General features: G+C 39.8%; 1 protein-coding gene across 2 annotated transcripts in view; it reads left to right on the top strand.

The window, feature by feature from the left end:
• Positions 1 to 3,075: 3,075 nt before the first annotated feature.
• LOC106896398 (chromosome unknown open reading frame, human C10orf11) overlaps positions 3,076 to 21,705 on the top strand; it is a 687,938-nt gene continuing 669,308 nt past the window's right edge. Inside the window, exons 1-2 of one of the 2 annotated variants that reach the window (XM_014956371.1) lie at positions 3,076 to 3,225; positions 7,562 to 7,662. In XM_014956371.1, the coding sequence (XP_014811857.1) occupies positions 3,196 to 3,225; positions 7,562 to 7,662 (131 nt within the window). In that variant the 5' untranslated portion in view covers positions 3,076 to 3,195. Of the gene's footprint in view, positions 3,226 to 7,561; positions 7,663 to 21,705 lie in introns of those variants that run through there. The other variant, XM_014956372.1, reaches the window with a different exon arrangement.

The following is a 21,705-nucleotide window of genomic DNA, read 5'->3' as shown; positions in this document are numbered from 1 at the left end:
TAGCTATGCACAAGAAAACTTAATTTAGGGTTTGTTTTTTTTTTTTTAATGTTGGTTTTGTCTGTCAACTCATACATGTAAGTCATGTATCAAGCAGTTTTGGAAATATTTTTTTAAACTCTAAGGGAATCATATTTGAATGGCCCATACAGAAGTGCTACCTTCTGCTTCTATTTGTGCAATGAAACTGATAATTTAAATAAGCAAGTGATTTTTATATTTCGTGTGTACGTACACTGTAAAAACACATTTCAAAGACCAGCTAAGCCCCACTGTCATATAAATTATTTCTACCTGTACAAAGAATCTTCACAAAACTTTCAGCTTCTAATCAGCCACCAATGGAAATATATTCTATAAGTACAAAGTCAGTTCTCTAAAGCTTTACTCAAATAGGCAGCTCTATCAAAGCTAAAGAAAACATTCAGATGATTCGGGTTGTGCAGGGCCAGGACTCAAGGCGGCGGTGTTTTGGGGTGCTCAGAAGAATAAATATATATTGTAAGGAGAAAACAGTCTAAAACCAGAGGCAACCCCACAATCATTTGGAATCTGTGCTATAAAGTGACACTGATGATCAGCAGGCTCAAAAGCTAAAAAAGCCCCCCCTGTATTTATATAGCACTGTAATGTATTTTAGCTTCATAATAACATGAGGCACAAACTAATGAGCACGTTGACTCATAGGTTTGAAATCTGAGACAATGTTATAACTTCGTTACAATTTCAGATTAGATGTTACAAAATACTCCTGCAGTGGTAAGACAGTTGCAGCTGTGAGTTTTCATTCCTTTGGAAAATGAGGTGCAGGTGATGGGTGTTTAGAAATTAAGGAATGAAACAGAGACTCCGAAAAACCAGAGTTTGAGAAATTTGCCAATCATCCTGTAGGAAACTGGCAGCAGAATTAGGACTTTCAAGAGGCAAAGTTTTCAATGTGTAGGGAAGCATCATAACAAGACAGTCATCGCTCTTCTCCACTCTTCTGTTCTAGAGAGTTTTGTTTTTCTCTTCCTGTACAGTATAATAGGCCCATTTTGTCACTGCGGTCGGCAGCACTCCCTGTTTGTTACACACCACGGGATTTGGAGCTATTATTTTATCCATGGCAGATAATAATCTAGGCCGTGTCTGTACAAGAAAACGTTGAACCGGTTTCAAAAGACTGATTATAAGCCAGATGCACTTAAAACAGTTTGCCCCCTCCTTAAGTTGTTTTTGTAATTTACAAAATTCAGCTCAACTGATTGAAGAGATGATAAAGTCAATTTAAGTCACCCAGTTTAGGGAGCTGCACCTGCAACTTTTCCCTCTAGACAAGGTCTTGCCTAGTAAGTAGGAGGATCAATGGCAGGTTAATGCAATTGGCAATGTAAGAAGCTGGAAAAAAACACACTTCTTATTGTTTGTGTGTGCTATTTTGTAAACTGTTCAGGCAGGAATTTTTTCTTCGTAGATTTCTCGAAAGTGACAGCTAACACTCTGCTAAAATTAATACTAATAATATAGATAATGACGTGCTAAATTGTTTTCAATATAGTTATTCCAATTTTACAGGAGTGTAGTATTGAACTGAATTTACTCCATGAAGATAGATACAGCTAACTCTAGGGGTGGGCCACTTTGTGCCTGGAGCTCTCTGTGTTTGTGCTGATGGGAACCGCATGCTCGTAAGAAGAGATAAAAAGAGGTAGATGCAGAAAGAGGAGAATGTATTGCTTTGTTTAAATTTACAGTTCACATAGTGCTTGTTTTCCTTGGCGTATGATATTTGCTACATAATCTAATAAATAAATAAAAGCACTGATTGTTTGAAGCATGCTGAGTGATGACCTGAACTAGCAAGTATGCCTTGATGGAGAACTCTTACTTAGAGAAACAGAACTTTTATTCATCAGTGTAGGATCAGCTTATTTGCTGCGGATGAAGGGTTTGATTCTTCTCTGTCTTGTGTGATACAAGGAAAATTAGGTCCGTGCAAAGCAATGGGGTGGTTTGTTCATTGACTGTGTTTTGATTTTTCTACGTGTTGGCCCATTTCTGTTTTTAACACAATAGAGTAAAATAACAGGGAGGAAAAAGCGGTACAAAATGTTTTTTTTGCTCAGCTATTTGCTCTGTGTTTCCCTGTACCAAGAATTTATTCTCTTGGTATTAAGAGGCAGAGCAGCAAGTACAGCATGAGTTTCTGCTGTGCTGCTGAATCAACTGTAGAAAGTGGTTTGCGGCGTAGAATGTGTGTCCTCCTGAACCTTATTTCCCCTCACAGCATGTGCCTCTGCTTTCAGCAAGAGTGAGTTGTGCTATATTAGCAATAAAGGGGAAAGAAGAGCCAGATTTTTAAAGGTGCTTAGGCAGCTGAAGAGGTAGGTAGATGACTAATAGGATTTAGGATCCAAGACTGGGAAACCTAAGTACCTTTGAAACTCTCACATAAAATTCTTACAGAAAACCTTCAATTTCCCTACTCTGCCTCACCAGCGATAACCTGCCATCGTGCCATTACTTTAATTAGCAAGTTCTCATGCCCTGGAAAGACTAGTTTGACAGGTGTTTCTGATTATTCCACAGGTATTTCCGTTTTCTGCACAAACGACCCAATACTCTGGAGGCAAAAGCTATCACTGTGGGGATGGGGACCTCTCCTGTAGATTACTTCTGCATGTGTGACGTGCATCTCTCCAAAGGCAAGTTATGCTTTTCGTCATGAATAAATGGGCTGCTCAGTAGGTGGAAAGCCACTCCGGGTCACCCTCCAAGTCACGTAGCTCCTGTGGGGAGTGAAATCCAAACCCCAATCCCCAGTCACCGATCAACTATTCCCATTATTTCTTCCCAGCGCCTCTTCCACCCCCGTCCCAACCCGAGGTGCGTGGGTCCGTGGCCGTCGGGCCTTCGCTGCGGGGACGGTCCGGCTGGGGCCTGCGGGGACAGACCCTCACCCCTCTCCCCCCTCACCCCCCCTCCTCCCGGGAAGCCTCAGGGCCACCATCCCGGCGGCCGGACCCCCACCCCCGGGGCCGCAGGTGACGGCGGGAGCCCCGCGCTGCCACCGCCCCCGCCCGCGGCCCGGCCGCGCTTCCGCCCGCGTCAGCTGACTGCCGCGAGGAAGCGGCGGCGGCGGCCCCAGCCCGGCACGGCACGGCCCGACCCGACCCGACCCGGAGCCCGCGGAAGCCCCGCCGCCCCCCCGCCATGGCAGGAGTCGTGGTGAGCGGAGCGCAAGTAAGTGTCCGCGTCCCGCCGCTCGCAGGGCCCGGGCGGCGACGGCCACACCTGCCGGAGGCAGCGCGTCCCCGCCCCCGGTAGCGGCTGCCCCGACTCCCCGCCGGTCACGGTGGGGACCGGGGGAGGCTCCCGCGGGGGTGGGGGGGGCGACGGGCTGGTAAGGGCCCGGGGAGTTTTAGTTTCCATCCGCAGGTAGGCACCGCGCCGCGGAACGGTGCTGCGCGGGGGCCGGGCAGGGAAAGAGCCGAGGGGCCGGCCCTGGCCCCGGCAGCGGCGGGGCGGGCGAGGGGGGGAAGGCGGGGCGGCCGTCGGGGGTGTGCGCTGGCAGGGCTCCTCCGTACCGGGTAGGTAACGGAGCACCGCGGTGACTGGCGACCGGGAATTGTCGCTGCCGCTCAGGCGCAACAGGCGGGGTCCCTGGGAAGGCTGCATCCGGACACGGAGCCAGGCGTGCCCCCGAGCCACCCCCGGCTACCCCGGGACCCTGCCCCGCTCAGGGTTGAGTGGGCTGCGGGCATCAGCTGGAAGAGAAGGACTGAAATAGCTGTTCCTGGAAGAGAAGGACTGAAATGGTTGTTCCTGCTGAAAGTAAAAGCGGTGTTTCCTTTCGGTTAGAGGGAAAAGTTGGGAAGTGAAACAAATCCTAGTGGCCTTTACCCAGTGCCTTACTTGGCTGCTGGAAAACGTTTTAGCTAAAGTGTGATATCACTACTGCTGAACCCGTGACTAAAACTAGCAAAATGTTCCTTCCCCCCACAAAAAGAGTAAACAAAGCTTGTGTTCTTTTTGAAAATGGCTTGCCATGAAGCCAGGGTGCTCCCCATCTAATTGCTTCTTTAAGCTGGTTGCACTTTTTGTGGGGAATTTGTAAATGTGTGTGTGATACGGAGGCAATTGGCTAATTTTGCAGCTGCTGCAGGAAATGGCTCCTGTGGTCTCTGTGGTGCACTATGGCATTGAGTAACATGCTGCCTTCTTCCCTTGAGCGTGCCTTGAGCCCTCTCAAGTCAAGTGTATTCTTAATTTGGGTATGGGCCTAACATACAATCTTTTAAGAGCATTGAGTAAAATATAATGCTCAACCGACTGGAAATATTGTCCAGATGTAATTCCCTTCAATGGAAAAGAATATGCGCTATCTAGAGTTCGTACATGACCTATTTGGTGATGGTCTTTATTAAAGATGTGACTTTATGAGTTACTAAGATTACAGTATCATTGTTAAATGATTGCAGATGCTAATGTTCTCTGAAACTACAGCAGAAGAAAGGTGCAACTGCTATTGACTGGTTAACTTCTGTTTTAAATATTTCATAAAAACATATTTTTTTCCTGAATTACATACAGTGTATTGAGTCTGCAAGAGTCTGCAAGAATGTCTGAGACGTCCGTAGACAATCTGATGCTGGGCTTTGTGGGAAACTCTGAACGTTTCAGTGGGATATTGAGCAGGGCACCAGTAATAAGAATCATTGTCTGTGACCAACCTGTATTAGATTTGAGTTGGAGAATTAAGCAATGGAAACATCTACATCCAGTTTTTATTCTCACGTGATGTTCTGTGACTGGTAGAGAAAAATCTAAGAAATCTCCTGTTACTGATGTGCCTTGCACTCGGAGAGCTGAGGAGTCTTGGGAAAAGAATGCTTGCTCTCATCTTCAGTGATGACATCTCTGGATATGTACTTGAAAGCCCGTACTCATTTTGAGGGTATTTGAGATGGATGCAAAAGGAAGAATACTATGTGTATTTTATTGTTTTCTGGGTAAATGGTTTTGAACTGAAGGAATGAAAATGAAGAAATGTTTTTCATCTGTTGTCCGGGCTACTGGAGTCTTGTTTTGTATCAGCATTATTCCAGGATTAAAGAGCAGAAGAATGGGGAACTAGCTCTTGAAAACTTCTTCAAAAAGGCTTATCATGTGCTGTGTTGTTGGTTGCTGCCGTTCTTACAGTAGAGAGTCCTTGGGTATCCAAAGCAAGTTCATGTCTGTGGGGTACAGAGATCTCAAGTTGAATGCACTTTGTGTATTTTGTGGAAAAATAAACCCATTTGTTTGAAATTGAAAAAGGTGCTTGTATGGTGAGTGTGCTGAAGTGGGCTTTGTGAAAGTGAAATTCCCTTTACAGGGCCTCAGTCATAACAACCATATTTTGTCAACAAATATGCCCGTGAATAATGTTTGTACCAGTTATGCAAATATATTTGTATATAACAGTTCAAAGGCTGAAGCTTTTATGTATTTTGCCTCCTGTGTGCTTCAAAACGCATTTGTATGAACTTTTTTCTTCAACTTTTGTTCTTGTGGAGCTGGAGCATTTATGGCCAGGTAAGTTTCTGAAGCAGCAGGAATGCAGCCTAGAGCTCCTTGCTCCTTTTTGCCCGCTCCTCCCTGGCTGAAAGCAAAGGGGTGGTCTCTGCTCTGGCTGCGTTTGTAGTTGCTCAAGGTGATCTTGCTCTCCTAGTGTTAATAGGCATCATGTTTTAGTAATTTCTATTTAATCATGTTACATTGAATTAAACGCTTAATCCAAAGGGTTATTCTGCTGTTGATGTGGTGTCTTTCCAAAAGTTTGCAAGCGTTAGTTTAAAGAAATCTACCGTTCTGTGAAGAATGAAGCAGTTCTTGTACGCGCTCCTGCATGTGTGTTGTAAAGTGCGTTGTAGTTGTCTTGGATGAAAACTGGAGGGAAAAGCCTTACATATTTAATTCAATAAATTCTGCAAAATGGTTTCTATTATCTCCAAACCATTACGATGCCAACTACCCAAAACAATTCCTTTCCCTTTTGTCCTTATATTTGCTAAAGCCACCTGCGTGTCTGGTAGCAGGATTTATTGTAAGAGGTTTAACAAGAGAAAGAAGTTGTTAAAGTGAGCTTCAAGCTACCTGTTTTCCACTCGTAAAAATTATTTCACTGTTGTCAGCTTTATCTGTTGAAGTTATTGAACGAAATGAATTAAATGGGATGCAATATAGTATTATCAGATTGCAATCATTTTTAGAATGGAAGAGACTGGGATGACTTGCAAAAGTACAAACTGTCAGTCTGTCCTGCAGAGGAGTCTCTATTTTAACAGAAATTGAAATAGTATCCAAACAAAGTTTGACTTATTGACAATATTGAAATTGAAATAGTATCCAAACAAAGTTTGACTGATTTTTTGCATATTTTTAATTTAACATCTTTTAGACCAGGGGGATATGTTCTTGAAATTGATTTTATATTAAATATTTAGATAATAGCTATATCTTACAGATAGTCATCTAACACAGTGTTGAAATTACTTAACTAGCAAGTTGCTATTAAAGGCCAACTAAGATTTCTTTAGCACAAAATCTGAAACGTCGGTATTTATACTGATACTTTGAACACTGGGAGGATGAGCCAATATAGATGTGTAGAATCCATGATAATAGGTTTGGCAGGATTTGGGGATACTCTTTGAAGAAATCAAACCAAAGACTTCTAAGACAATAGAGCAGAGAGAATAGAAAGAGTTTAGCAGCTTAGCTGTTTTATTGTTTGTGTTTTTTCTGGAAATATTATCACTCACTTCATCCTGGCTACAAATAAATAAATAAATAAATCTGAGTTGACTGTATTTTTGCTACTGTTAATTTTTCCTATATTTGTTAAAAGTGGGTTAGATGGACTGGTATGAAAAAGAGGAAAGACATTCACAAGTATTTTGGGTAAAAGGAGAAGCGTGATCTGAACATGTTTGTTGGAGCCAGAAATCTTTAAGACTTACATGACCGTCTGAAAAAAGCTGCATGCTTGGTTTTTCAGCTCTCGGGCAGCCCTCTTGCTCTGTCCCTAGCACATCACTGGCAATGATAATCTCCTCAAGGAATGGTTATGAGAATGGACTGGCAGGACACTGCTTAGGTATTTCTGGACCAAACTTTCCGAGGCGATCTTTCAGTGTGTCGTGTAATGAGAGGCAAACTACTAAGTCCTTTGAATGGACTCTGATTTTTCAAAAAAATTTCTTCTGGAGTGTATCAGAATGGTAATACAAAATAATGTTAGATAGAAGTATTAGCAGTGGAACGGAAGAAATGTGATGTTTTTGATCAACTTATTTTTACCTGAAAGGAGACAACACATTGTACATAAGACGATAGATGTAATAAATATGAAGCTGATTGTATCGATAGGAAAATGAGATTATGATAGATTCTATAGCAGTAAAACTGATGTAGCTTAAAGCTGTAATAAATATTTACTATATTGTGTGTTGTCATTGGATCAATGAGACAGAATCTGGACAGGAAGTTAAATAATCCACTTACGAAATGTTTCCATTTTGTTTCCAATTCTCAGGTGTCTTACATTAGTCAAGACTGTGAAGAAATTCCAGAATTCCTAGGAAGAATATATGGACATATGGCAAAAAGGCTAGATCTTAGCTTCAACTTGTTAAGGTATGTGGTGATATGTAGGTTTTCAAGTGCAATATGGGACATCAACTCCAAAAATAGAATATTTACTCTTTTTTTAATTATTATTTTCAAATGAGAAACATACATATATGTCAGGTAAATTTAGTTTTATCAAGTGAGTGACGCTGTTTTTGTAGGCAATGTTTGTCTCCTTTTCTTGCACATTTGGAACATAAGTAACCAGGTGAGTCTGGAAATTTCTCATGTTAATGTAAATGATGCCCAGTGAAGAGCTTATGGTTTGTTCGCTGCTCAAAATGGAAAATAAGCATCATTACCTGAAGAAATGAAGAATGGGATCAAAAGTGAATTGTTCTTAACCAAAATGCAAGTAAGTGTGTGCTTCTCTCCCTTCTTTTTGTTTGTAGGTCTCTGGTTGTTACCATAAATGGTTTGTAATACTCTTTTCCCAGATGATGTGTTTTTATTGTACGATTTTATTCTTAGGCAGCTGTGTACTCAAGTGCTAAAACTAAGAATTAGTTAAATTAATTAGATAAATTCTAATTATTTTAATACATGGATCAATTTAGAATTCCGTAGTATTCCCATTAGTTATTACAGTTTCCTTTTTCATTTAATCCTTGTGAGAAAGCCTGGTGAGGTTCACCAGTCTATCTTTCAGGTTGGCAGCTCTGTAGGGAGGAAGGAATGGAGCGTAGTTGTCTGTTTAAGAAAAACAGTTTTTCAGTGGTGGGGTTGAACTCTTGAGTTTTCCTTTTATTTTATTGAGAGTGAGTTTAGAGTCAGCTTGTAAGGAGTGAGAGAAATAAAAGCAGTGTGCTGGGGCCTTGTTCTCTAAGGGTGACAACCACTGGCTTTAACTTAATATTCATAAATGTTATCCTGAGCCACTGTCAGCTCTGAACATCTGATTCCTACATGCCAGAGCCAGCAGAGCAAAAGAGGTGGTAAACAATCTGTGGATTGTTATTGTCTTATACTTCTGGCTGATGACTTTGGACCTATGGAAAGTGTAATCAGAAGAGAGAATTTTTCTGTGGAAGAGAATTAAATAGGCATTTTTTCATTTTGTCACTATGATAATTCAAGTTCTGCATGTATATTCAGATTCAACATGCCATCAACAAGATGCTCCTTGATACCTATGAAGAGTCTTCTTCTGGGAAAAAAAAACAGCAAAGAGTTTCATTCAATGCATGACTTGAGGAATAGTTCCTCTGAGTTTGTTTTATTTCATAAAGTAAAATGCTAAAATTAAATCTAGATGTGAAATACTACTTTAAAACTTTAAGTTATTAGTTCATGTTTTCGTGGAGAGCTTTGTTGGTGGCGTATTTCTCAAATCTGTGTTTTCATTCCTTTTTTCCTTCCCTACCCAAACCACTATCACTTATCCAATTTTTCAGACAGGATATAATTTGGTTTTTATTGGGGGGGGGAGGGAAGTGTTAAAATCTTCTGTGGGGAAATGTGAAAGAAAGTGCTAGTTTTTGTAGTAGCTGCAATCAATTGTTGATGTAGGATAGCTTGCTGTTGTAGAGCTGTACAAGTATTCTAAGGCCAGAAATCACATCTGGGGAAAGGGGAGAGGTGTTATTTTTGTTTGGCTTTGTGGGGTGTTTGGTGGTTTGCTGTTTTTTTGTTTTGGTTGTTTTTTTTCCTCTTCCTTTTTAGCTTAGGGAATCTAATGCTAAATATGATGAGAGCAGTAATGTTTTCTTATTTGAGCTGTGATAGTTATACTAAACATATAGAAACTAAGAATGAAGTATTTATTATACAGTTGCCATTCAGACTGGTCTGTGCTCTCATAGATGAGCCCTGTGCCTGTATATTAGAGAGAATCAGATAATATATAGAATAAATATCATAGTCTTAAATTCATGTGAATATAGAAGAGATGTCTTGGGCAGCTGTTGAAGCAAGTGTAAATAGTAAGATCATTGTCATCTTCTTTAAACAAATGTTATTGCTTGAGAAATCTGACCCCAGTGTAGTATAGTGATGAGTTTAATGATTTTTATCAGTGAGTGTTTAGTGTGTTGTTTTTAGTGGGGAAGAAACTAAACTTAGTCTCTTTACAAAGGAGTTTGATTTTCTAGGAAACTTGCTATCTTTTCATAAAGGCATAAGTTGAGTGAAGAAGACCAAGGGTGATCAAAATCTAGAAAAAGATAAAGAAAGTGTTGTGCTTCACTGGCACAACAATTATTTGCAGTAAATATATTAGTTTTCATTATAATATGATTCATTACTAGATGAAATTGTGTATGTGTTCTTTGAAAGAAAAAATATTTCAGTGGTCACTAATTTTTTAGCCTGTATTTAAGCCAGAGAAATGCTGAAATATTCAACAGTTACCTGTTCTCAGTGTTAGGCAGTAAATAAGTACTTAGTAACCTTTTATTAATATTGTTTTCCATCTAAGGGTTCTGTATCCTATGCTCTGTAAGTATGGCTACTGCCAAGTATTTGGGAAGGAATCATCCTCCTGTAGCAGGCAATATATTCTGCTATGTAAAAGTGTCAATACAATTTCTGACAACATAACAATTCCATTAAAAAATTTAAGAAATTGAGCATAGAGGGTGTTAGGTGCCTGGTCCGATTGTTTGGTTGTTTTTGTTTTTCTTTAATTTATTTTGTGGGCATCAGTATTTGCAGTCCTGTTATTTGATATTGCTATCATGGGTGCAGTTGCATGGAGAGAAAGAGAGAGACCTCTCTCGTAGTAATGTGTTCAGGTTTGTGGGCAGTTGGCAGCAAACTCTTCCTGCAAGACAGCGCTGGCCTTTCTGATCCAAAGTCGTGTGCAGCTGTAGACTTGCAGGCTTTGCTGTACACACACACACACACACTTATCCACATAGAGTACTCTTATCAGAAAGATGTATTTATACTGCGTGATACAGATGTCACAAAACTTTCTTATGCAACTGATATAACGTAATACTTGATCGAACAATTGCTTTAGTGAATGGTACTGATTTTGATACCACAATAATGTAGATAACTGTTGCAAAAGTCAGGTTAGAGCCAGGTAAGTCACTTTGCCATTTAAGACTTTCCACTGTAAATGTGTTTTTTCAAAGTCTTGTCCAGGTGTACTGTAAAAAAGGTGAGGAAACTGGTTGATGCTGTTAGCAAAGTGAAAAACAATTAGTCTGACATACTGTATTTCGTGATGTAGACACAAACAACTTTTGCAAAGCTTGTCCCTTAATAACATATTCCAAGTGATGCTGTTGTGCCCTTCTAGGAAATACAGCTTGTTGTTTTGTACAAACCAGCAAGGATTTTTCCCCCTGGACTTTTTTTTTTTTAAAAAAAACTTGTTTGGATATAATTTGGATAATAATTTTTTAAAAATTAGGGATATATTCTAATTTATTATTGATTGTTATGGCACTTCTGTCTCTTTTTTTCTACAAAGAAGAGTAATTGCATGGATTCAGTGTTCTTATGTGTGGTGGTTTTGCTGCTCAGATTTTGGTAAATCTACCACCACCACTTGGTTCAATAATCACAAAAAGTTGCTCTTTAAAAGAATTCTCTTTCTTGATTTTCTGAGAACTACCGTGTCTCCTCGATTACCCTGAGTGATACGTGGATCCAACTCTCCTTCTGGCAGCCAAAGCAAAGTGACTGTTACCGGTCACCTTGTCCCCTTATCTCTGGGAGGGAAAGGAAAGATAGAGGTGAATGGCAAAATGGAAGGTTTTATAGGGATGTTGGGCAGAAGAAAGTGGAGTAATAGAAATTTGTTGTGTGTGAGGCAAAGGGAAAAACTGGTGTGTGCTTAAAACATGGTAGTTGTAATCAGCAAGATAAGGTGCCACTGGATTGCTTCCTGTTTACACCTCTGGCAGATGGAAATCCTTCAACCCCAGACAACTGTAGTCCACTTGTGGATTATTTCTTCTCATGCTGTTTTTCTTGCAGATTTAGTTTGAATAGTTTCTAATGTCTTTTGTTTCCTTTTGGGACTAACGGGGGGTTGTGAAGAAGATGGAGCCAAAATCTTGTCAGAAGGATGAGAGCTGGTTGTCACCAGTTGCAACAAGGGATTTTCCAACTGTTTTTAAGGAAAGGTTTTGTGATGAGAAAGGTTGAGTGGAAGAATTGCCCAGAGAGGCTGTGGAATCTCCATCCTGGGTGATATTCGAAGCACACTGGACAAAGTCCCAAGCAACCTAATTTAACTTTGAAGTCACCCTGCTCTAAGCAGAGGACTGGACTAGATGACCTCTGGATACTCCTTCTGGCCTAAATTATGCTCTAATTCCGCAGCTTTATTGGTGTAGTCATCATAAAATGGCCTGAGTTGTAGCAGCTCTTTTGACTTGATATTGGTAGTGATTTTCAGCTATTTTAGAAATGAACTATTTACACTGTGTATTTTCAACTAGGCATGTTTCAGGAGCAGAGGTGTTTTACTTTGGAAATCTGCTCCTGAGTCTCTCATGGCAACTGTATTCGATAGCCTTCCTGATAACGGAGTGCTGTAAAGACCTCTATTTTGTTTCATAATATGCAGAAAGCATTCCCCAATTCCCGTTTAATGAAAGCACAGGGGATGGGAAGGAAAGTCACTGATGTGCCAGTGTTAGTGTTACTGGAGGGTTTTGCTGAAAAGGATTTCAAGGGGGAATGAAAAACTATTGTTGATCATTGGAAGTTAAAGATTTCATTTAAAAAACCCCAAACTAAACAACAATCACTGGTGAAGGAAAGAAAGGAATAAATAAGTAGGAAGGATGTAATGTAGGCAGGGAGTAGAGATTTGGATGAAATACAAAGGGTTTATTTTTTTTTTTTTAGATGCATCTTGCTGTCTTGGGGAGAGAAAAAAACCCAGCAAACTATTCAAAGGTTCTTTTATTTGTCTTGGATAACTTTCTTTGTGCCAAATTTCTCCTTTCATATTAAAAACTAAATGCAGTCCGGTGCTTGAATAACAGATGTCAGTGTTTTTGTACAAATAGGTGCCATGTTTTTATAAATAACATCTACAGTTGGATTCACGGAGAAGTCCATCTTCTAATTTTGTCCTTAGTAATTTTAAACATGTGAGTTGTTTTCCTTTTTCTTACAGAGATTTTTTTCTGGGTCTAAGCTATGAGGCGAAAGGGAGAGTGAATCTTTAATCTTGGCCAATGAGGGAGGATTAATCCAATAATTGTGCTCATGGAGATACAGATATCTCTTCCCTCTCTCTGGGGTGCAGATTATTTCTGCTAGAAGCATGAATAATTTGCACAGTGTGTGCTTGTGCATATTTTCCACTGTCCGATTAGGAGGGTGTATGTATGAAAACATCCCCTTGAACTTTAATCCTAGTCTGGAATGTTCCTCCATGACTTTTGGGAGGCTGAGGCTTTGTAATATCCTCTCTGTGGACTAGAGATTGTTTGTTTCTCTCTTCTGCCTACTGTTTGCTTGCCTTGGCGAGTATACAAGTGGCAGCTTGAAACTGGGCTTCGGTTTTAAGGGGCATGTTTCTCTTTGTGAGTTGAGTATGTGAAAGAGAGGCTTTTTTTATTGCTATTTTTTTTTTTGTCTTGCCACCTTCCCAGCCTGTGCAGCAATAAGACACACAGAAGAGGAAGATGAACAACAAAAGCGAGATGGAAATAAAAGCCAGAATTCAAAACAAAGCATGACGTTTTTTAAAAGCCTTTAGACTGATCTTTATAGCGTTTTAAAATGTTGAAGAAAATGCACTATTGTTAAAACTTTTTGATGGTTTTATTTATAAGGTAGAAAAATATTTTCACCATAATTGGGTAACTCTTAATCGTAGCAATTGCATATTTATCAGTGTGAGGGGCTGTTATTAATGTAGCTGTCATGCACAAACACATTTCTGCATTAAATCCATTTAGTATGTGCATTATTCGGTCTAGAATGTCACCAGGACATCAAAGCCCCCTTAGGCATAAGAGCACAGTGCCCTGCTGTGGCTGCAGAAAGGGCTTGATCAATAAATGTAACATGTTAATGCAGAGCAAATAGAATAAAAGATTTCTTTGACAAGACATGAAAAATCACCTTGTGGCAGCTGGCATGGTGATGCCATTTCAGCGGAGACACTAGCAAAGTTGATCTGACAAGTAAAGAGGAGAGATGATGGTTATAAGGTGCTTTTGTTTCAAACTTCTTTCTTGACCTGTCAGGTTTTGAAGGAGCCTGAATGGCCCTTTTTTGTCATGTGAAAATTGTAGTCTTAGGCAGTTATGAAGCAGTTATCTCTTCTCAAATTGTGAATGCTGCTGTTTAATTGATTCACTTAGCATTTGAAACTGTCACGCATTAATAATTGCTAAATCCTGTAGATACTGCTCCAGTGTGTCATGCTTAAATGTGTAGTTATCAGAAAATTAATATCCTTAATGAACCGATGCTTTCAAACTAGCATTGCATGAAATCTCTTTTGCCCTTTCATTTGCTGAAGGTATATCAGCCAGTTTTCAGAGAAGCCCCTCCCGACAGTTGTGTGGTTTTATTTATTTATTTTTTTGATGCCCGACAAATGCCAGCTTTGCTTTGGGTACATAGTGTGCTCAATGACAATAAATATAGTAATTATGCTGGAGTTAGTAATTAACATAATTATAGTCAATTACGACAAATACAGTGCAGAGCTAAATAAATGAGGGTGAGAAATTAGCAAGCTAATTGATTTACCTTACTTGCTGCTTTTTCTTGCAACTAGCAGTTGCAGATTTTCTGCAGGAGAAAGAGTGTTTACAAATATCTGATTGTGTTTTGAAATGATTCTGTCTTGTGGCTCTCACTCCTGTTTCTTTTACACTGAGGTGAAGAGGATTGAAATACGGGGTAGTGGTTAGAAGGAGAAAGGAGCTGCTGTTCTGGCCTCACTGAACGCTTTGAAGGAAAATGTATGTACTTGCTTTAATTTTAGATGCTTCTTACAGTATTGAAAGGGGGGAAAAAAGTCGTGATTCTTTACAGACAAACCACATTGCTACAGAAATTTTGGTCATGTATTTTAATCCCCTTAGACATACCCTGAATTATCTAAGAGACATCTATCTATCTGTTTGTTTGTCGACATCAGAGAGATCTGCACAGCACCGGATAGCTAAAGAAAGAATTCAAATCCTTCAAGTAATCCAAGTGTGTTGAAACAATATGCCCTTGTTCAGCCATCAGTTTCAATAATTTAGAACCATTGGACCAGTAGAGATGCATAGTATCATAACATTTGTGCACATTATAATTGCCTGTTTTGTTTCAAGATGATTTATAGTATGTTGTCTGAAATAAGTGTATTGGAGCTGTGCAGTTAATCTATTTCACTCTGCTTGTTTTTTTGTTTTCTTTCAAGCATGACCACAGTTTACTATGTGAAAAGAGAATTAATATGTTTAAGTATTGAAGATTTTTTTTATTGCTTTTTTTTTAAAAAAAAGATGTTTAGTAATAGCTGAGATTTCTTTCTTACTCTAAGAAAGCAATGATTTACAAATATTTGTAAATTTTATTCTTGAAATAGTTCACTGTTTCAAGGTAAAAGGAATTGTATTTAGAGACCTCAACAAAAAGATAGCATTTTCCACAGCTAAGCAGTCTGAAATGTATAAATTCTTGATAATTTTTCTCCAACTGTGGTGGGTTGACCCTGGCTGGCTACCTGGTGCCCACCAAGCCACTCTATCACTCCTTTCCTCAACTGAACAGGGGAGAGAAAAAATAACAAAAGCCTTGTGGGTTGAGATAAGGACAGGGAGAGATCATTCACCCATTATGATCATCGGCAAAACAGACTTGACTCAGGGAAAATTATTACCAATCATATCAGAGTAGGACAATGAGAAATAAAAACTAAATCTAGAAACACCTTCTCCCCTTCCCTACCTTCTTCCCAAGGCTCAACTTTACTCTTGATTTCTCTACCTCCTCCCACACAGTGGTGCAGCAGAATGGGGAATGGGGCTTGTGGTCAGTTCATCACACTGTCTCTGCTGTTACTTCCTCCTCAGGGGGAGGACTCCTCACACTTTTCTGCTCCAGTGTGGGGTCCCTCCTACAGTAGTTCTCCATGAACTTCTCCAATATAAGTCCTTCCAACTGGCTGCAGTTCTTCACTCACTACTCCAGTGTGGGTCCCTTCCACGGGATAATTCAGTGTTCTTATGTGTGGTGGTTTTGCTGCTCAGATTTTGGTAAATCTACCACCACCACTTGGTTCAATAATCACAAAAAGTTGCTCTTTAAAAGAATTCTCTTTCTTGATTTTCTGAGAACTACCGTGTCTCCTCGATTACCCTGAGTGATACGTGGATCCAACTCTCCTTCTGGCAGCCAAAGCAAAGTGACTGTTACCGGTCACCTTGTCCCCTTATCTCTGGGAGGGAAAGGAAAGATAGAGGTGAATGGCAAAATGGAAGGTTTTATAGGGATGTTGGGCAGAAGAAAGTGGAGTAATAGAAATTTGTTGTGTGTGAGGCAAAGGGAAAAACTGGTGTGTGCTTAAAACATGGTAGTTGTAATCAGCAAGATAAGGTGCCACTGGATTGCTTCCTGTTTACACCTCTGGCAGATGGAAATCCTTCAACCCCAGACAACTGTAGTCCACTTGTGGATTATTTCTTCTCATGCTGTTTTTCTTGCAGATTTAGTTTGAATAGTTTCTAATGTCTTTTGTTTCCTTTTGGGACTAACGGGGGGTTGTGAAGAAGATGGAGCCAAAATCTTGTCAGAAGGATGAGAGCTGGTTGTCACCAGTTGCAACAAGGGATTTTCCAACTGTTTTTAAGGAAAGGTTTTGTGATGAGAAAGGTTGAGTGGAAGAATTGCCCAGAGAGGCTGTGGAATCTCCATCCTGGGTGATATTCGAAGCACACTGGACAAAGTCCCAAGCAACCTAATTTAACTTTGAAGTCACCCTGCTCTAAGCAGAGGACTGGACTAGATGACCTCTGGATACTCCTTCTGGCCTAAATTATGCTCTAATTCCGCAGCTTTATTGGTGTAGTCATCATAAAATGGCCTGAGTTGTAGCAGCTCTTTTGACTTGATATTGGTAGTGATTTTCAGCTATTTTAGAAATGAACTATTTACACTGTGTATTTTCAACTAGGCATGTTTCAGGAGCAGAGGTGTTTTACTTTGGAAATCTGCTCCTGAGTCTCTCATGGCAACTGTATTCGATAGCCTTCCTGATAACGGAGTGCTGTAAAGACCTCTATTTTGTTTCATAATATGCAGAAAGCATTCCCCAATTCCCGTTTAATGAAAGCACAGGGGATGGGAAGGAAAGTCACTGATGTGCCAGTGTTAGTGTTACTGGAGGGTTTTGCTGAAAAGGATTTCAAGGGGGAATGAAAAACTATTGTTGATCATTGGAAGTTAAAGATTTCATTTAAAAAACCCCAAACTAAACAACAATCACTGGTGAAGGAAAGAAAGGAATAAATAAGTAGGAAGGATGTAATGTAGGCAGGGAGTAGAGATTTGGATGAAATACAAAGGGTTTATTTTTTTTTTTTTAGATGCATCTTGCTGTCTTGGGGAGAGAAAAAAACCCAGCAAACTATTCAAAGGTTCTTTTATTTGTCTTGGATAACTTTCTTTGTGCCAAATTTCTCCTTTCATATTAAAAACTAAATGCAGTCCGGTGCTTGAATAACAGATGTCAGTGTTTTTGTACAAATAGGTGCCATGTTTTTATAAATAACATCTACAGTTGGATTCACGGAGAAGTCCATCTTCTAATTTTGTCCTTAGTAATTTTAAACATGTGAGTTGTTTTCCTTTTTCTTACAGAGATTTTTTTCTGGGTCTAAGCTATGAGGCGAAAGGGAGAGTGAATCTTTAATCTTGGCCAATGAGGGAGGATTAATCCAATAATTGTGCTCATGGAGATACAGATATCTCTTCCCTCTCTCTGGGGTGCAGATTATTTCTGCTAGAAGCATGAATAATTTGCACAGTGTGTGCTTGTGCATATTTTCCACTGTCCGATTAGGAGGGTGTATGTATGAAAACATCCCCTTGAACTTTAATCCTAGTCTGGAATGTTCCTCCATGACTTTTGGGAGGCTGAGGCTTTGTAATATCCTCTCTGTGGACTAGAGATTGTTTGTTTCTCTCTTCTGCCTACTGTTTGCTTGCCTTGGCGAGTATACAAGTGGCAGCTTGAAACTGGGCTTCGGTTTTAAGGGGCATGTTTCTCTTTGTGAGTTGAGTATGTGAAAGAGAGGCTTTTTTTATTGCTATTTTTTTTTTTGTCTTGCCACCTTCCCAGCCTGTGCAGCAATAAGACACACAGAAGAGGAAGATGAACAACAAAAGCGAGATGGAAATAAAAGCCAGAATTCAAAACAAAGCATGACGTTTTTTAAAAGCCTTTAGACTGATCTTTATAGCGTTTTAAAATGTTGAAGAAAATGCACTATTGTTAAAACTTTTTGATGGTTTTATTTATAAGGTAGAAAAATATTTTCACCATAATTGGGTAACTCTTAATCGTAGCAATTGCATATTTATCAGTGTGAGGGGCTGTTATTAATGTAGCTGTCATGCACAAACACATTTCTGCATTAAATCCATTTAGTATGTGCATTATTCGGTCTAGAATGTCACCAGGACATCAAAGCCCCCTTAGGCATAAGAGCACAGTGCCCTGCTGTGGCTGCAGAAAGGGCTTGATCAATAAATGTAACATGTTAATGCAGAGCAAATAGAATAAAAGATTTCTTTGACAAGACATGAAAAATCACCTTGTGGCAGCTGGCATGGTGATGCCATTTCAGCGGAGACACTAGCAAAGTTGATCTGACAAGTAAAGAGGAGAGATGATGGTTATAAGGTGCTTTTGTTTCAAACTTCTTTCTTGACCTGTCAGGTTTTGAAGGAGCCTGAATGGCCCTTTTTTGTCATGTGAAAATTGTAGTCTTAGGCAGTTATGAAGCAGTTATCTCTTCTCAAATTGTGAATGCTGCTGTTTAATTGATTCACTTAGCATTTGAAACTGTCACGCATTAATAATTGCTAAATCCTGTAGATACTGCTCCAGTGTGTCATGCTTAAATGTGTAGTTATCAGAAAATTAATATCCTTAATGAACCGAGGCTTTCAAACTAGCATTGCATGAAATCTCTTTTGCCCTTTCATTTGCTGAAGGTATATCAGCCAGTTTTCAGAGAAGCCCCTCCCGACAGTTGTGTGGTTTTATTTATTTATTTTTTTGATGCCCGACAAATGCCAGCTTTGCTTTGGGTACATAGTGTGCTCAATGACAATAAATATAGTAATTATGCTGGAGTTAGTAATTAACATAATTATAGTCAATTACGACAAATACAGTGCAGAGCTAAATAAATGAGGGTGAGAAATTAGCAAGCTAATTGATTTACCTTACTTGCTGCTTTTTCTTGCAACTAGCAGTTGCAGATTTTCTGCAGGAGAAAGAGTGTTTACAAATATCTGATTGTGTTTTGAAATGATTCTGTCTTGTGGCTCTCACTCCTGTTTCTTTTACACTGAGGTGAAGAGGATTGAAATACGGGGTAGTGGTTAGAAGGAGAAAGGAGCTGCTGCTCTGGCCTCACTGAACGCTTTGAAGGAAAATGTATGTACTTGCTTTAATTTTAGATGCTTCTTACAGTATTGAAAGGGGGGAAAAAAGTCGTGATTCTTTACAGACAAACCACATTGCTACAGAAATTTTGGTCATGTATTTTAATCCCCTTAGACATACCCTGAATTATCTAAGAGACATCTATCTATCTGTTTGTTTGTCGACATCAGAGAGATCTGCACAGCACCGGATAGCTAAAGAAAGAATTCAAATCCTTCAAGTAATCCAAGTGTGTTGAAACAATATGCCCTTGTTCAGCCATCAGTTTCAATAATTTAGAACCATTGGACCAGTAGAGATGCATAGTATCATAACATTTGTGCACATTATAATTGCCTGTTTTGTTTCAAGATGATTTATAGTATGTTGTCTGAAATAAGTGTATTGGAGCTGTGCAGTTAATCTATTTCACTCTGCTTGTTTTTTTGTTTTCTTTCAAGCATGACCACAGTTTACTATGTGAAAAGAGAATTAATATGTTTAAGTATTGAAGATTTTTTTTATTGCTTTTTTTTTAAAAAAAAGATGTTTAGTAATAGCTGAGATTTCTTTCTTACTCTAAGAAAGCAATGATTTACAAATATTTGTAAATTTTATTCTTGAAATAGTTCACTGTTTCAAGGTAAAAGGAATTGTATTTAGAGACCTCAACAAAAAGATAGCATTTTCCACAGCTAAGCAGTCTGAAATGTATAAATTCTTGATAATTTTTCTCCAACTGTGGTGGGTTGACCCTGGCTGGCTACCTGGTGCCCACCAAGCCACTCTATCACTCCTTTCCTCAACTGAACAGGGGAGAGAAAAAATAACAAAAGCCTTGTGGGTTGAGATAAGGACAGGGAGAGATCATTCACCCATTATGATCATCGGCAAAACAGACTTGACTCAGGGAAAATTATTACCAATCATATCAGAGTAGGACAATGAGAAATAAAAACTAAATCTAGAAACACCTTCTCCCCTTCCCTACCTTCTTCCCAAGGCTCAACTTTACTCTTGATTTCTCTACCTCCTCCCACACAGTGGTGCAGCAGAATGGGGAATGGGGCTTGTGGTCAGTTCATCACACTGTCTCTGCTGTTACTTCCTCCTCAGGGGGAGGACTCCTCACACTTTTCTGCTCCAGTGTGGGGTCCCTCCTACAGTAGTTCTCCATGAACTTCTCCAATATAAGTCCTTCCAACTGGCTGCAGTTCTTCACTCACTACTCCAGTGTGGGTCCCTTCCACGGGATACAGTCCCTCAGGAACAGACTGCTCCAGTGTGGGTCCCCTGTGGGGCCACAAGTCCTGCCAGCAAACCTGCTCCAGTGTGGGATCCTCTCTCCACAGGTCCTGTCAGGAGCCTGCTCCAACATGGGCTCTCCATGGGGTCACAGCCTCCTTTGGGCATCCACCTGCTCTAGCATGGGGTCCTCCATGGGCTGCAGGTGGATATCTGCTTCACTGATAACCTGCATGGAGGACCTCCTCCCCCTTTTTCTTCACTGACCTTGGCATCTGCAGAGTTGTTTCTTTCACATGTTCTCACTCCTCTCTTTGGCTGCAGTTGCACAGCCTTCCTTCCCCCCTTCTTAAGTATGTTATCCCAGAGGTGCTACCACCATTGCTGATGGGCTCAACCTTGGCCAGTGGTGGGTCCATCTTGGAGCTGGTTGGCACTGGCTCTGTTGAGCACAGGGGAAGCTTCTCACAGCTTTTTATCTTCTTACAGAAGCCACCCTTGTAGCCCCCCGCTACCAAAACCTTGCCACATAAACCCCCTACACCAACTATTGCAGTAATGTATCAAGGTCAAATGAGTAGGTTTGTAGTATGAGGTGGGCACTTAAAGTTTACTTGGGATTTACATTGCAAAGGGATGTCCTACAGTAAGTACAAGGGGCTGTTTTTTAAATAACGTTGAAATGTTATGAATGTCTGAAAATAAATGTACACTAACACTGTTAAGGGTGGTAATTCTTCAGAAGCAATTCAGTTGGAAAGAAATTTGCTAAATGAAATATTTATATACAAGGAATCATTTAAAGTATTTAAAATTTACAGGCGTAATGGTCTTTCAGATGAAGCCTTACGTGTTTATTAATCACTATGGACTACATTATACATAACTATCTTTCTATTAAAATAACTATGAAATAGTCTTATCCTATTAGATGGACTGAAGACAAGTGTGATGATGGGTAGCTTTCTACATGGGTAGCACCTAGGCAGTTGTATAAGATAAAGTTTTATAAGTGTATGTCTGTTGTAGAAATGGAAGGAGAGTATTAACAGTAACAAAAAGGATTTTGGACTTCAAATATTAACTCTACTTTTTATAATTGATAGACAATCAAAACTAAACCTACTCCTTGGTCTCTTTTTCCCCTCCTTTTCCCTCCCACCATGCCTCCCCCTTTTGAAAAGTGCATTTCAACAGGAACCAGGTGTGATCTGGGTAATGTATAAGGA

Source organism: Calidris pugnax, unplaced genomic scaffold, assembly GCF_001431845.1.
Source record: "Calidris pugnax isolate Ruff unplaced genomic scaffold, ASM143184v1 scaffold196, whole genome shotgun sequence".
NCBI lineage: Eukaryota > Metazoa > Chordata > Aves > Charadriiformes > Scolopacidae > Calidris > Calidris pugnax.
Note: the sequence above shows the minus strand (reverse complement) of the source record. Positions and strands in the feature narration are given on the sequence as shown.